The following is a 17,316-nucleotide window of genomic DNA, read 5'->3' as shown; positions in this document are numbered from 1 at the left end:
TGTCTTCAGCTTGCTATTCTCCCGTGGGACATGTATCTGTCTCCTCCACACAATAAAGCTTGATTTATTTTCGGTCCACTCTGTGCATTCGATAATGTAGTTTAATCTGATTCGAGGCAGAATCTTGGCATCCAGGTAGGGGAAGGCTTCTATTTGTCTACTCTTGGATTTGGATCCATCTTTTTTTCTCTGGAACCTAAAACAAAGCATGTGCTGGATATGAGCCACCACACAGACGAGTAGCTCAGAAAATGATCTTCAGCATGCATCAATCCAGCAATGATTCAGGTGGGGGAGACTGAATGGAGCTCGTCTCCAAAGCTGCCACTGCAAAACAAACAAATTACAGCGCATAGTCGCTCTGGGCAACAAAGTGAAAAGATAAAATAGTAAAATAAGCTTTAGGATTGCATATGATTATACTTTGTAACACATATCTAACATAGGAGGCCATCATTTCTGCACAACATCAACATATTACCTCAAAGGCTGATGATGTATTGTATAAAGGTCACCATATAGATCTGAAATAGGTTTAATTATTACAACCAGACCACCACAGTAATACAATAATATGAGACCTTTTAAAGTACATAATCAAGAGTTATGAGAGAGCGTTCATGGCAAAGTTCATGTTTTTGCTTTCTCCTCCATATAATATCGTCTCTCTCATATACCAAAACACCACAGTATGCAGTAATCTCACACTGAAGTAGGTGAAGGATGCGGTGTTGTCATGTTATCCTTCAAATAAAGCATGCAGAGTAAAATTCCTTCAGAGTGCCAAGAATCCAGGTGACAAATTACACTGACAGCACATAAAGATTGTTTCACAGGAGATCACAGGTCTAAATTTGTCTCTGGTCTTTCATTTTCTGCACTTCTGATTATGCATGGACTTCTGTATACTTTGTGTACGCCGTTTTTACACAGCGCGTCCCGACTGCCGTCGAGAGCAAATAACATGGTATGTAAGCATAAGCGCGACAACAATGGCAGCAATACATTTGTTTCTGTGAATGTGTGAAAGCTGTCTTCGCCATGCTCTCTCTTGCAAGAATCTCTTGAGAACTGAAGAAACTAAAGAACAGACTTGAGTAACAGGCACTGAAGTAACAAGAGCGAGCCAAACACTGCCAATCGCTACACCATGGAGCCGCTGGAGTTTACTTTGCAGTGGGACTGGAAAACTATTTTTAAAAAGAATCCGTGGATGAAATTGTGACTGATAAAAGTTGAGTAAGTTATGCATACGCTAACTCGAGAAAAGTGAACTAAATACGGAAAATGGAAATGGAAAGACGGCATCCTTCTGCGAGAGATGCATGTTTAAATTAAGATAGATATAGGGACTTTAAAATCCATTTAGCGTTCAGACATTAGGTTCGTTTTTGTTTTGAAAGACCCATTATGAGAGTAAACAAACCTAATTCAGCCTAATAAAGTGCTGTAAGCAGTCTGACCTTGCTGTTGGGTTGTTTGTAGTTCGCAGCACAGCATAGGGACTGCCTGGAATCTGCTTTTCTTTTCTTAACTGCAGCCGCAAAACTGTGGCCACATATCGACAACAGAGCTGTAGTTTCCACCAAATACATTTGGTTATATACCTTTTTTGGCGGTGTGTGACACGGGTAGAGGACAATGACACATCTCCCAAAAGCAATCCTTTTGTTCATCTGCATAACTTCAATTTTCATAATTGCTTTGCTCAAATGGAACTCCAGGCACCTGCCCAGCAGCACTATTTGGCTGTGTTTTCCCTTATGCTGCATTCAGACTCTGGCTAGTGATTTTTCACACTCGCATTGGAGATTAAAAAAAAAAAAAGAAAAAGGAAAAAAAAAAAGCAGGCTAGTAAAATATTCATTCCTCAGTTTTGCATAAATTACATCTCATAATAGGTTATGCATACAGCTGCATACTTTTACAGAAATTATTAATGTTATGCCACTTTCATCTGCAGTGGCGTAATTAACTTCAAATCCTAAACTGCCTTCGCCTCTGATTTTGTTGAAATGTCTTTATGTGATTTCACATTTTCACTTATATATTTAGAATATTTTCTGTGAATACAGCTTTTTGCCAACTCAAACATCCAAAATGTAATTCACCTGGTTCACCTGAGAAGATTATATATTACAAGGAATTAATATAGCCGAAGACAACACAAATAACTCACACCTAAAGAACTGTTAGCAGGAAGAAATGTGTGTCAGGTCATCTCTTCAGACCTCCCCGGCCCTATGAAGCTAATTGAAGTTCGCAGAAAGTGCAGGTATCTGATTGAGAACACGTTTCATTTGAGCAGGAAAAGGACACATAAAAATGTAATGCTGACACAAGGATAGTACTATGAACTTGTGCATGAGGCTAACCTCAGCAGGTTTTGTGAGTGATGGAATAAATTGAAAGTTCACTGATGGGATTCACTGCCAGCTTCGTGTTTGGTGTTTTATAGTGGGAATTATGCAGGTAATTGGTGACTGATTTAAATAATAGGTTGGCAAAAATTGGTTTAAAGAAAAAAGAAGAAGAAGAAGACCTTGGGTTACCTGGTGTTTGGGGGTGGCTATGGATTAACATCATACAGATGTAAACCAGGAAGCTTTGATGAGCTTCACACCTATTGTGCACAGCTGTTAACACAGAAGACTTGAGCAGACCCACAAGATGAAGCACTAATGTGGGATATCATGCTCAAATCATGTTATGGATGTGCTACACAACACAATGCAGTTCTCCGCCACGATGCTGACAAGCTGATTTCCTTTACGCGTTACTCTGACAGTTTGTTCTGTTCAGCACTGTGTGGCCATGTGTACAAACATCTGCCAGCTCTTGCAGTTGCTCTGTGTCTAAAAAGATGCCAGCTAGTGCCAGCAGGGAGATGAATGCAGCAACATCTGAATTATTGACGAAAGTCAGAGGTATCTTAATTTTAATGACTTTGGACATGAGGGGAATTTGAGGATTGTCAATGCTCTTTTCAACCACACCAAGGACATAAGCGCTCTCTAATTAAACAATGAGCCGTCTTGAAATCTATTATAGAAACAGCGGAGCAAATAAAATCAGGCCAAATGATCTAATATTGCAAAAATGACCAAGATGCAGCCACCGAAGCTTTTCGCTGAGATGTAGCTTTCATTTCGAAACAGTCAGGCAGAGAAATTGTGGCTGTAAACTGTAAGCTTATTATTTCCTCTGTAACTCAATATCCTACAACCATTATGTAGCCATCCTACATGGGATTTGAATAAATTCAATTGAAGGAGCCATGTTTGCATGTATGCAAATTGCCTTCTTAATTCAAGAACTCTCATGTTATTCCCTCTCTCCATTTTTCTCCGGCATTTTTGCATCACGGCGTTAGCATTCGACAATCCTCTGTGACTCGCAAATTAGTGCAAAGAGTTGAAAGAAAAAGAAAAATTGATCCATGAGCTTTGCTGATTCTGGTACAAATTATTTATAAAAGGAGAGGGGAAAATAGAAAGAAAAGAGAGATGTTTCACCTTATGAGCAGAGATGTGTTACTGAATATTCTAGGATGCCTATTTTTCTCTGTGCTGGTTAAGACAACTGCACAAACACTGTGCCAGGCCTCCCTAATGGATATAAAGTAAATTATTGCGACATCAATATACCAGATTAAACATGATGACACTCTATTCTGGATGTTTTTTTCTTCATTTATTTATTTTTTGGATATTAAATCACACACAAGTTCAGTGCTGGGATTCGATGCCCTTCTGTGAAAAATGAATCTATTATATTCTTCAGGAGCTTCACTGATGGTCCTTGGTGGTTTGAACAACTGCAGTGATTAATGGCAACATGAATTTTGCAGACACCCTCTACTGGCTTCAAATAGTAACTACTACCGCCTCAAATCATTCACAACATTCACATAACTCTCTCATTCCGACCCCCCCACCCCAAAAAAAAGACCTCATCTTTCTTTTTCCTCACATTTCTTTGATCTAACTGACCACCCCAGACTAAAACTTTCCATGTTTCTCTCGTTATCCCTACATTAAAGAAAATTATTCTCCAGCCTACAGAATTGGGTCAACTGCACCAACATATTACATCATGGCGAAACCTCTCTGCATTTGAGATTACTCCATTACTTTGATGACTGAAGTAATTTGTACATATGATTCAGCTGTATGATCTCGTAAAGTTGTTTTTTTTAAAAACTGACTGTAAGAAAAAAAACCGTGTGAGGCATTTTACTCTTGCGGCATGAAAAGGTGTCAGATTTTATCTTATTTGTTTCAACACCAGCTGCAAAGAGACATTTTTATGCTCAAGGAGACAGAATACAATATAATGAGTAATCAATTCAGGGGGTAGTAGTGGCACATCATATCATTGGAGAAGTACTTTCCTGTTTACACAAGTTTATACTTCAAAGGTTCCCATCTGTTCTCTGCTCCTGTTTGTTTGAGTGTTGTCACTATTAAGACCCTTCTGTCCTCTGGGGAAACTTTGTTTTCGTGCACAATTGCAAAAGTAAAACTCAACTTTAAGTCGCTACATTAAGCAAAACCGTGAACATATTTAAAATCCAGGGCTTAGCTGGGCTGCAGGAAAAGTACCTACTTCATATTTTTCTTTTGCAGTTGGGACATATTTGCTAATTGATTGTGTTCACAGCTTTTTATCAGAATAAATCATGAACGCGGATCTGTTTGGCAACTGGCATCCCGCAGCACATGAATGCATGACAAAGGCAGACTTTTCAAATGCATTTCAACACAGCGTAACATGACTTTGACAAAAATAAAATCGGACATGATGTTCTTTGTAATGGATTAAGTTGTCTGTCATGTCACGCAGACATTAAATGGAAAGAGTGGCTGCCAAGAAAGCAGCAAAAGAGACTGTTGGCAGTAGTCTAAAATAAATGTGGCTCCAGAAAACTGGTACAACATTCAAAACACAGATTTGGTCCTTTAATCTTTGAATTAAAAGATAGTTGCAGTCATATTGGTTTTTTTCCCTTCTGATTCCAAGCCTGTTATTGTCTCTGAAAATCAGCTTCAAAAGCAGCTCAGTCACAACAAGATGAGGATCATTTTATAGTGTTGTTCAAATGCAAATATAACTTAACCTACATTTTAAAATGCATGTTCCTCCAAGTTATTCGCCGCTAATTCAAACCGACAAGAAGCTCACATTATTTTACATTAATTGTGACTTTCCCTTTCTCACTCTTTTTGACATTTTAGCTTTAAGGCATTTTAGAGGGAAAAAGCTGTTATTGGCTTGCTAGAAGCAACCTTGTGAACTCCTTTGAACCCCCTCTTTGCAGTTTTTGAGTGCTACCCTTTTTAAGGGTGTCCTGCCCAGGCTGACAGACACCCGTGACACCCTCCTGCAGCATTAATGCACCGTGAATTCGAGCGCAGCAACATGACATACCGATGAGGGGGGAACTAAAGAACAGACCAACAAAAGATAAAACTATTTGGGGAGAGTAATAATTGTAAAAATAGCTTTTGATTAAATAATGTAGGAGAAAGAGAATGAAATAAATTATATATGTTCATAGCCTGAATTGCATTACATAATTGATGCGCACGGTCGTACATTATGTAGCAACTGTCAACATGTGAAATATGTTTGAAAAAATAATACAAGTGTGATTCTCGAACCACTTAAGGGTGAAAGGGAAGGAGATGCCTGTGGGACAATGCTGGTATCACACTCACCTATAGCTCAGCTTTTCTGTCCTTTTCCTCTTTCTTTAAATCCAGGGTGCAGTTTAACTGCCAGAGAACGTGTTAGGGTGCCTTTAGGGTCTAAACTCCCAAAGGGGGAACAAGATTAGAATGTCAAATGTCATAGCAAACATTAAAAACGTCTCATGAACTACAAGAAAACCGGTAAGACTTGCGCTCCTTTGATATATCAAGGCCTTTGTGTGATGCTCAGGATGATGTTTTAGGATTGAAAAAAACCCGCCTATGACTCTTTTTTTAAAAACTAGGTTGGTCGTGACTATGCTTTTATATGTTTGCAAGTATATCAAAAAAAAAAAAAAGAAGAGGAAAAAAGCCATCACTCGACTGAGTTAGTGCAGTATTACCCTGGGGCATTTTTCAGACTTTGGGGTTGGATATCACAAATGCACCTTAATGGTGTATTATTGATTTGAATGTATTGCCTGTTCCCCTAATTTACATGTTTCAGAAGCCCACAGTGCACTGCATGTAGGGAGGCCAATAAGTGCTGCTGTTCAGGAGAAAATTGAGTTTCAACAGGGGCTGAGATGCGACTGCAAAATTACAAGTACAAACACTCGTCTGATGAAGATCTCATTTTGTTTTTAATACTCTCAAGTCAGGATTTATTGCAAAGAGCATGTCACCCATCTGCTTTGTTTTACTATTATTTGAATGCTATTGATTGAAAAAAAGAAAAAGAAGCACGCACATACACACACACCCACACAAATACACACACTTAGATCCTTTTTATTAAATCCACAAGCCTGAATCATGTCATGATTGATTTCAAAACAGCTGCAAGGCAACGTTTTGGAAAGAAAATCAAGGACATCAAAGCTTTGGCTTTGAGGAGACTTATTGGTAAGATTATGACCATGAATGTGATCATAGCATTTTAATTTTATGGTGTCAATTAATTAAATTTGAACTGATTGCTGTTTGTGCACTGATTTCTGATTGAGTTTGCATATACCCATTACATGGAAAGTAAATTGTCGGAACAGTATATTTAAAAAAAAAACAACAAAAAAACAAACAAACAAACAAACAACCCCCCCTCCCACTGCAGATGCAGTACATGTACTGATTGATTGATTGATTGCATCTGTTCCACCTGTATTCAACTGAGAAAACTCACCTTACCAATAAAATGTTGATGAATGTCTGAAACATGGAGCTTGACCCATGATTGCAGCATAATTAGATGATTAATGTGGATGTGGTGATGCAGTGGTTAGTGGAAAAGGTTGTGGGTTCAGGGTTTCTGGTTGGCTGGGGCCTCTCTTTGTGGAGTAAGCATGTTCTCCCAGGGTATACCCTCTGGGTAAAGGACGTGCATGCTAGGTTGGGCTGTAAGTGTGAATGTGAGCATGAATTTTCTCTATATATCTCTGTGTTAGCCCTTTGATAGGCTGGCAACTTATCCTCCGCCCCACGTCCTATCCAAGACCCTGAACTGGATAAGCTGTTAAGAGGATGGATGGCTTGACGTTTATACATTCACACTAATGTGAGCCACAGTTAGCATCATCCCTATTTAGTATACTGTATGATGTTCTTTTGGTTTAAGAAGATTGACCTCTTCACATAAGGGTCAGTGTGCTGGATCTATTGCAGAAGGGTTTTTTTTTTTTTTTGGAGATTGCATGAGAAAACCAAAGAGGCAAGGGAACTGTTGCGTGATGTGCCAGAACAAGAAAGGGGAGGAAAAAAATGTATTCGTAAACTTCTGTTCAGGTTAACTGCACCTGATCAGTGAGAATACAGTAGGGTCTGGAGTAACTGTCAACCACGATGGTGTTTTGCTGTTCGCGTGGAGGTAGTGCAGCCTGGAGGATCATGCGAGGATGCCCAGGAGGCTGTGGGGGCTTTGAAAAGGTAGGCATTTTGGAGAGGAAGCAGATGGCCCACATTAAAAGCAAAGGGCCCTTGTGACTGTCCTCAATGGCCCTGCAGAGAACTGGGTAATTAAATGAGAAATTTAATCAGATTCCTCAAATTAAATGTCCAGCTGGATAGTTCTGCAAGAACACCACTGACTACACATTTACCTAAGGGAGTATCACCAGTGGATGCATAATTCTCCAATCAGTACACACTTGCACAAGAGGATATTCCAGGTGATGATTGCTGCTAAAGTATTCCATTCACAGTTCTGCCAGCAGGAGGTAAGGGGGCCCTCACTGCGCGGCCACAGAGGGGTCATTTTAATAATAGGACCTGAGAGGAAGCAACAAAACTGCGAGAGGACAGCATTGGTGGGGCGCAATCAGTGGAATTAGCCGGTTGGCTATTATGTTTTCCGCCTCCGCGCTTCAGATAGATATCTAACAACATTTCTGTTTGATGCAACATGTTTTGATGAAACACGTTTTTGTTTTTTTTTTAAATAAGAGGCAGTGGAGTGTCGCGTGGATGGTGGACATAAGCTCTCGATTTCTGAAGTCTTTCTTATCACAGCCACCCTAGACAGAAACCAGCTTCTGGGTCCGTTAGAAGTCATTTTGCATTCAGCAAATCCAAGAACCGCCTCCCCCCCGCGTCTTCTCCTCTCCCTTCGCAGCTCCCGCCCCGTGCAGACTCCCTCTCCCTCTCTCGCTCTCTTTTGCACACACGCAGCCTGTCCGGTAGGATGGGACCAGACCAGTAGCCACATATCCGTGCACGCCTGACCGCTAGTCTACTTCCTGGATGGAAGAATGGGACATTTCCAGCACCACTTTTCTGCTTCGGGCTTCGTCTCGCTGACGCCGCGGATAATCACTTAATAATGACCGCATGTAGTCAATATTATTCGATCACTTTTTTTCTCTCCCCCCTTGCTTCTTCCTCCTGTAGTTAAATACCGCGATTGATCGCCGATTGACCTCGCTACACTTCGGGAATGTCGCTATCTGGAAGCCCGCAGCTGCACACACGGAGGAGTCCAACAACAGATTTTGAACTGTTTTTGCACAGCCATAGCGTGCGTAACGTTTTATTCCTCGAAGCTAAGAGCAGCCTGTGCTCAGACCGGAGGCGAAAATTTTTGTCTTTTTAAAAAAGGAAAAAAGGGGGGGAGGAAGAAAAAGCAGTGACTGTGTCCTGACCGCCAACCATTACTTTGATGCTCTGCCTTCGTGGCCACTGTGCCAACTTCGTTTTAGCTTAGGTGGTGTGCGTGTGAGTGATTTCTGTCTCTCTCTCGCTTTCTCTGGTTGTTCTCTTTTTTTTAAAGAAGAAGAAAAAGACAAACTTTGTCACCCGTTGCCTTCTTGCTGCTCTCGATGAGTAGACTAACATGCGGAGAATACGGGAACCGAGTTACTGGTGGATTTTATCCTTAATGTTTTTAACCTTGCCCAAACACAAAGACTGTCAGCCTGGTAAGTACTCGCAAACACACGCGTTAGCTATCATTTTTATTCAGCCCAACTCCTCCGGTGCCTCGCGCTACAGTGTTAGTTTAGCTCCCCCTTTTCTTTTTTTACCCCCTCCCCTTATATTTTCAAGGGTAAACGGATAAAGGTTTTGCTTGTGGAGATGAAGGGTAACGTTTAGCTTAACGGTTTCAGGGCCGAGCCGAGTTCAACGTCCAGCCGCCGAGACGTTTAGCCTGCGTGATTTGTGTGCATGTTATTGATTAAGCAGCGAGACTATGGCGCAAAGTATCCCTGCGTTAACGCCACACTGAACACTCAAGCAGAGCCGGTTCTAGTCTCCGAGCTGCCGTTTGACCCTTTTCCCTCGTTAGCTGGCTAGTCGCACAGAGCGATTCGGGGTATATGAATGTATGGAAATGCACAATAACATTCCTGGAGGCACTCCTGTGGCTATACTTTATGCCCGGTGTTTCCACGTTGGTGTTTTTTTTTCCTCCTTCTAACGTTGGGTTACGAAGATTGATTTATCCGGGTGCCCTGCAGTTTTATCGCGGGGTTAATAAGTTATTTTACAGACGCACAGTAGTTGTGCTTTTAGTTTATGTGGCGGTGTATTATGTGCTTTTCCTCGCTGTCATGTGCGTAGGTAGAGGCGAGGATGAGGACGATAGTTAGCGCTGTTGGTTCGTGGATGGATGTGCATGTATGAGAGGCGATTAATGCCACTGGAGTACGAATGCAGGTCTGGACTGTAGGCTGCTTGTCCTGTGCAAAAAATAAAAGGAAAAGAGACAGGGATGACTAAATATTGACGTTTTTAAGCGTTTAAGGAGTTGTATCCGTTGCCACAGCTGTTTCAGCCACCCGTTCAGTATGTTTTATTAAATGTGGGAAAAATGACAAAATGTCATGGGTTGCTGAGTGCGGTGCAACACTGGGTCTTGTGGTGAAGCCTGTGTCCCTTTTTTAAATGTTGTTTTCCCACTCGAAGTGCTCTTTGTGGTTGGGGGGAGGTTGGACTTCATTTAGATTCAGGAATCACAGAGGAGGCCGGAGTGAAGGCTAATGCTGGGTTTGAGGTCAAATGTCAAAGGGATTGTGATTAGGTTTTGATTTATATCCCCTTTAAGATGGATCAAAACAATCAGTGGAATGACACACTTTAAGATATTGAAGGTTTTTTTTCCTTTGTGCTTCATGACCCCTCAGATTTATTGATAGGGTAAGGATGATATCTGTATTGTATACCAGGCCAAGAGTGACGTGGAGTTTACAGTTAAAACAGCTGATGTAAGTTTTAAACACATGTCTTATGTTTTAATTTTTTATTACGCTCCATTAAATTGTGATGGGTAGGGGGTTAACTAAAATCTGATTTTTCAGTGGTCAAACTGCAACATGAAAATGTTTCTTAACAACAGCTGTATCTCTGGGAGTGGTGCATTGCAATTGTTTGGCACCTGTAAGCCAACATATGCCAAGACAGCTGCTCATAAATGAACTGATTGGACTAGAAGTAGGTATTGGACAACGAATGCATCTGTAAGCTGACACCAACATTTCAGTTTCCTGGCAATTTGATTTATGAGCGTTACTTCTTCATCACTTCTGTTGTTAGTGCATTAACAAGTGGACAAATGTAAAGTGAATGAAATTCACCAGATAGTGGCAGCTAGCGGGGCAAACGAATCGGCTAATTGGCATGTTAATAAGGTTAACACAATAGTATTGAATGACTAACCACATAAATGAACACCATTCCCCTTTTTTCCCCTTTCAAATGTTTTTTTTTTCTTCAGTTACTCAGCTTTCATCATGAGGATAATTAGATAATTTTTCTACTGTATGATATTGTGAGCATTGTTACCCTTTTATTCCCATACTTAAAGGTATTTAAAGACACAGTACTAGGTGTCATATATCCGAAATGTAGTTTTTAGTGCTAGTGGAGTTATATGATTCTCATTGCCCAATTTGATACCATGGACAAAAAAAAGAGACAAACAAAATGAATATCCCTTGTCATTAAACATTAACTCCTTTATTTTAAAATCATTTCAAATCAATAAGATGGTGGTCAAAGACTGTTTATTTTAAAAATATTTACATTATATTTTATTTGATGGGATACAGACTGAAATTTAAGGATCGTTGCTGGGAAGCCTAGTAGCATCACAATGAGTTACAACAATAGTTACATTAGCTTAAGCATTTCTTTAATGTTAGCCATTACAAACAGTTCAGTCTTATGAAATGTGGCAGATTTCACAACGGCAGTGCCATCAGCCTCGAACATTTCAGGATCGCTACACAAACATGGATACTGCCTTTCTTCTCAGCAAACTAGCTAGAGGTAGAGCACACTAGTTGCCATCTTTTACAGGTGGTTTTTGGTGTGCTTGTTGGGCTGGGGGTGTCTCCTTCTTCTTCTTCAATATGAAACAATGGGTTAGAACAGTTGTAGGTGGATTCTGCCCCCATCAGTTCCAGAAGAATTGCAGCCTTGGTACCTACGTTACGTAAAAAAAAACAACAACCCCAAAACAAAACCAATGAGTAGCGTTGCCTTTTCAGAATTATTGAAAGATGTTGTAAGTATCGGTTCTGGTGACATCCCTGTTCTGTCTTTACAGATGTGGTTCGTAAACAGCTATTCAGAGATTTAAAAACCCATAAACAGACACATTTTTATAGATTCCACCATCATCTGTGCTGTAATACTTAAGCTGTTTACACATATGTCCTCCAGAAAATGTGGAAAAATCAGGGACAGGTGTGAACTTTTAAATATATGTAACACTCAAAAGGACGTTCTCTACATCAGATTTATTCCCAGTAGTGGAAAATGCACAGTTTGATTTTTGTCAAGGATAGAGCATACTTGAGGCAGGACACATGACAACCAACGATTTATGGAAATTCTTTAAACTGGCAGGGTAAAAACCATTTAATGATTTGGACATTTGCATTCGGCTCCCTTGGCGATGTCAAAGGTCAAAGCTGCTGTGCGTGCATGGAAATGGCTTCGCTGTACAAGCATATTAGTGTCTGATACTGTTTAATGGATCCGCTCCTGTGGCACCAATCACCCTCTATAGAAAAGTAGCAGTGATGTAACACTTGAGAATGGTTCCTCCTGCCCCCCCCCCTCTCTCTCTTGCCCCAAGATCCTTCAGTTCCACACTTCCATATCCTCATGTGCTCAGTTAGCTGTTTTATTAAGTAGCAGGCTAAAAAGGCCCCAATTTTCAGTGTCTTGAATATGGAATGCCATCAGGATACATCATTTCTAAATAGTTAAAACGGTTTCTTGTGTTTTGGCAATAGCCATACACCGGTACCAGCTGCACTTTCTTCCTCTCTTCTCCCTCCAACAGGGAGTTGACACATACACCATAGTGTCCACACGGTCCCACCTCCTCTCCCTTACTCACCGGCCTCTACATCTTTATGTATATATCATTCATTGAAATTCAAAAGTCCTTTGCCATCATCAGCCCCGTGGTTTTACAAATGGCTTTGAATATCAGTTCCTGTGTCGTGACAACACTGTTGTTTCAAAAGACGGCATTAAGACCGCACCGGCTTACTGAGAAACCACCTGAAGTTGGGGGAGGATAAGTCCTCCAGTTTCTCTCATCTGTGTTCTTCTGCTATTCTTAGGCTGGTTTACAAAGACGTTACTGCCGAAGTTAACGTGAAAGTATGAATTTTAAAAGGTTAAGAGAAACTATTTGCTTAAAAAAAAAGGATACAAGATTTAAACAAATGGCTGTCAGGGCCGATTTATTTTCATGATAACCTATGCGGGTTTTTTTTTCTTCTTTGGATACAGAGGCAGTTATGCATGTCTTTTCTCACTAATGCAAGCACCATGATTCCACCTCCACCCAAAATGTAATTCTCTTCAGTAAAACGGTGTATATAAAGACTTATAAGAAGATTATTTACTATTGTGTCTTTAAAAAAAGAAACTGTATGGTGTGTGGTTGGACTTGCACCTCTGCATCCATCATAGGAATTGCTCACCGGTAATTATAGAAATTCACTTAAATATGTGTGTAATACAGCCTTGCGATGCAGCTGTGGAATAATTGGTTACACAGGGGGGGAGAGGAAAAAGGACCTTTTAAAAGATTTAAAAAATAACCATGTGCGGCTTAATGGATGTTTTCAAAGGTATTGAATTGTAAAAATGACCCTTTTCAAATAACATCATTGTTGCCTGCTGCAAATAGAATAGTACCGAGCAAACAAATTATTAATCTAATTAATGAGGTCCTGATATACCGCTGGGCCAGCAGGATGCCAGCTGTCTGGACATCACTGAAGCTGGCAACAGCATCATTATCATCAAGGTCCTCGGTATTTTTAATATTTTTTTTCTGGCTAGCTGGTTCAATATGTACAGTACTGACACCGCGTCTCAAAACGGACTCTCGTGGTTTTTAAATAGCATCAGTAACATATGCTCATTCTCAATCTTTGATGGGCTCAGCGCAGTGTTATCTGTTGTCTCTCCACCAGCTGCCTGTGCCACCCACTAAATGCTCCGATGGGGAAACATTGCAACTGTAATCACTTTTCACTTGTGTGCAGCGTGCAGATAACTCGCTGTTTATCCCTTTGCTAGTGATGCTCATCCTTTGCTTATTGCTTTTAAATTTAATGACTAGCTTATCTGTCATTCTAATTAGAGTTTGGGGGGGGGGACCTTAAAACAAGAACGCAGTATTGTTGGTAAAAGTATTTGAACCGTGATTGTTTGAACTACGAGGGAGCCAACTTAGCAACCGGCAACCATTGTGGTGTGCAGAAAGCACCCCAGCGTGTAACCTCTAACTGATCATCTGTGAAAAATGTTCCTCATTTACCTGTGAAATGAGCTACCTTTTTATTATTCCACAGTTTCATGTAGAATTTGTACTTGCTATTAAGAGAGTCAGTTTTGTTTATGCGGCAGCACAGTTGGAATAATAGGACAATTATGTTAAATGCAGGACATTTAAAGGACATTTACATTTTTTTTTTTAAAAGAAGCTGTTACTTTAAAGGGATGTGAGGACAAATGAGACTGACTTTCACAAACATTTGAGGAATCGTGTCAGTTTTAAGATGAACATTTCTTATGCATGAATATATTATATATACTTTTCAGTTTTAGTGCTAATATTGCACACACAGATCTTGTGCCTGTTCTCTGTTCTATTTCGGTTCTGTTCTGTTTTCTATTTTAGAAGCGTTTGGTCATGTACTGAAAATACCAGACACAAGTTTTCTGTGCGCCTGGAATAGTCATTGTGAAATGAAATTGAAAGGCACTCCATCATATTCTCATATGTGGAAAATAATTCCAAGAAATGCTGAAAATCCAATCAGGGCGCAAGATGAACTTTCCCCGTCCTAGCACTGGTGCTGCCAACTTTCAGTCAGTCGCCCCTGCGCGTGATTTCATTTGGTGCAGTGTGGTTAGTCAGCCTTATGTGCTGTCCTAATTGGTCTAATTTTTCACTGATGTAAAGACTGACAGTGACTCAGGACTTGATATTTGCGAAGCACTTTAATCTCTGGGCTAGGTTTCAGTGCCACGAGCACTGGCGGGCAAAATTGGTCATTTTCTATTATATAAATTGTTACATTTAGATGCATATAAAACGAAGCGTGTACTTTAGTAACCATTGAGAGGGATTGGGTGGAGCTCGGTGTTTTGAGCCATTTAAAAGTGAGATTTTATGTAAAGGTGCAGTTGTAGCCTGAGGTTTTTGGTTCCATGTTTTGGCAGCTGGTCCCGTGAGCCTGCATAGTAGTGCATTTGAATCCCTCCCTTTGAAACTGAAACTCCTCAGATTTATAAGAGAAGAAAGGGAAGACAAGAGCAAAATGGCAGTGTGGAGTCCATGGTGTGTTTCAGCTCAGTGTGAGAGGATGTACTTCTTGCTTCCCGTTTCACCTCACGAGAGTGTGTCAGCTCATTGTTAAAAATTTAGAGTTGCCTGCAATGGACAGGCAGTATGTATAGACACGTGGCATTCCACTTGCACACTGCTTCGCAACTACTTTGCTACCACTTGTGATTATTTTCTTCTTCAGTGGCTCAGGGGTGTCTTGCTGCCAGCCCCTGCACCCGGTCAGTTTTATAAACCCCCAAATTTTATAAGTCAGGCCTCCCTTTCGATTTCTACATCCTCCTCTCTCTCGTTCTACTTCTTACACCTTTTTTTTCCCCTTTTAAACTTAAATGGCTATTGACCGCTTCATCTTTTGAACACAGTAACAGCTAAATGCACTGTTTCGTGTGTCATTGTGTCAGTGTGCTCACACTGGTTATGAAAGTGTAGGCAGGGAGAGGGCCGGTAGGGAGAGGCCAACTGAGCTAGTGAAGAATAACCACAGTGACAAGCGCTGTAGCTGTCAGTGCCAGAGAAGCACCAAACAGGCCTAAGATTATCCAGGGTTTTTCCTGCATAGGAAAACAGCAACAACAAAAACATACGAGCACCCACCAAAGAGGTTTTGTCCTTGTACCAAAAAAACAAACAAACAAACAAACAAAAAAAAAGCCCACACCAAGGACTGGCATGAAAACTATTTCAACCATGGTTTTTTTTTTAATTTTTTTGTAAGGTACTCCAGGCTCATTACCATAACTATATGCTGAGCAGTCATGCTGAAGTGTTTAATCACCACCTGGTGCTTGTGCATTTTAAGCTGGGGTGACCCTGTCCTGATGCACACATGTAACTAGGTTTATGTTAAATTGGCTCAATCCAAAAAAAACCCCCATCCAACACTGGACACGCTAATCTTGACAAAGCTATTCAGAGGAAGCTAATGACTCAGTCCTATGAGTAAAACTAGGAGGACAGCATCCTTGTTGCATCTACAAAAAAAGTAAAAATAAAAATAATAAATGGTTGGATGGTGATTGTATTAAGTTAAAAATATTTCCCGTTCTCTGACCACTTGAAAATTGTGAGGACTATAATGGTTGTCCAGAGTTTGTTGATGTTGCACACTCACAACCACTTTTGATTGCAAGCTGGTCGACCAGGTCGCCTGAAAGGAGACGATATTTCTACAAACAGTTGCCATCTCACTTGGACTGACTGCAATCACTCTGAGATTGTAGAAGGTTTGCAAATACTGGCTGTCTAAACTATCAGTGCTGACAGATTACCAACATTTTTATGTTAAAGTGGGCTTTCTCCTGTGGAAAAGTACCAGCACTAACACACTGTGTGCATTCTGAAGCAGAAAAGCTTTGCTTCTTCTCAAAGAACGAGCAAACAAAGGACATGTTTACATTTAGAGCTCCCCCCCTACACATTGTTTAATCAAACATATTGAATGTGTTTCCTTACTTATGGTTTATTAAGTAAACTGGTTTGTTTAATAAAAAGATAATGTGGGTTTCAAAGCCCGCATTATCTGCGTTCCTGGTAGCTGGGGTGTTTCTCTTCCCTGCCTTTTTTAGGGACGTTATTGTTGATTAACTACCAGCTGTCAATCTGTGGAATCTGCTCATTAAGTGATGACTTATTGACCTCGTTTCTGGGTCCAAGCTGCTTCTGAGTTGGAGGAGGCTTTTTAATGTTGGATTTTTTTTTTTAAGTGTGCTGCAGTGCTTTGTCTCTTGTGTTTTGAGTAGACACGAGCCCTCCAAAACTACTCAGTTGTCATTCTCAGCCTCTACAGCTTTTTATTAGCACTCTTCATGCGCAGCATGTCTTTAAGCTAAATTTTTTAAAAACACAGGGTATACACCACAGCCTGTGTTCTCTCAGTGTCCCATGCGCACACGTTTTCCTTTTAATCTTTAGGAAAGAATCACTCTCGCCAAACTAAGATGACATTAAGCTTAGGATCAGAACTTTTATATAGCAAGTAATCCAAACCATGCAGCATCGTATTAATGACTAACCTTGTGTTGTGAATGGGGTCATCTTAGTTTTCTTGTCTGAATTTTTCATTTTATTCTTCTTGCCATATGATGTTAATTGTCTCTGTCAATCAGGAATCAACGTGCACTTTCGTTGAGACTGTATTAATCCTCATCCTGTGTTTTTCTCAGGCTAATATAAATATGATAGCCACCAGGTAGCAGATCATTATTTCAACTGGACCAAATTCGCTAACACTGTTTTTAGTTCACAGTCTTCATTGCTCTGCTTAACAAGTGCCATATACATTTGCTGTTTTTTGAAAAAGAAATCCTT

The 17,316-nt window shown here is 40.4% G+C and overlaps 1 protein-coding gene across 1 annotated transcript in view; it reads left to right on the top strand.

Annotated features, from left to right (window-relative positions):
• Positions 1-8,314: 8,314 nt before the first annotated feature.
• ca16b (carbonic anhydrase XVI b) overlaps positions 8,315-17,316 on the top strand; it is a 116,161-nt gene continuing 107,159 nt past the window's right edge. The window contains exon 1 of the mRNA XM_005927501.3: positions 8,315-9,103. Coding sequence (XP_005927563.1) covers positions 9,019-9,103 — 85 coding nt within the window. The 5' untranslated portion in view covers positions 8,315-9,018. The remainder of the gene's footprint in view (positions 9,104-17,316) is intronic.

The sequence above is a fragment of the Haplochromis burtoni genome, unplaced genomic scaffold (genome assembly GCF_018398535.1).
Source record: "Haplochromis burtoni strain Fernald_Lab_line unplaced genomic scaffold, NCSU_Asbu1 Contig_100, whole genome shotgun sequence".
Taxonomy (NCBI): domain Eukaryota; kingdom Metazoa; phylum Chordata; class Actinopteri; order Cichliformes; family Cichlidae; genus Haplochromis; species Haplochromis burtoni.
Note: the sequence above shows the minus strand (reverse complement) of the source record. Positions and strands in the feature narration are given on the sequence as shown.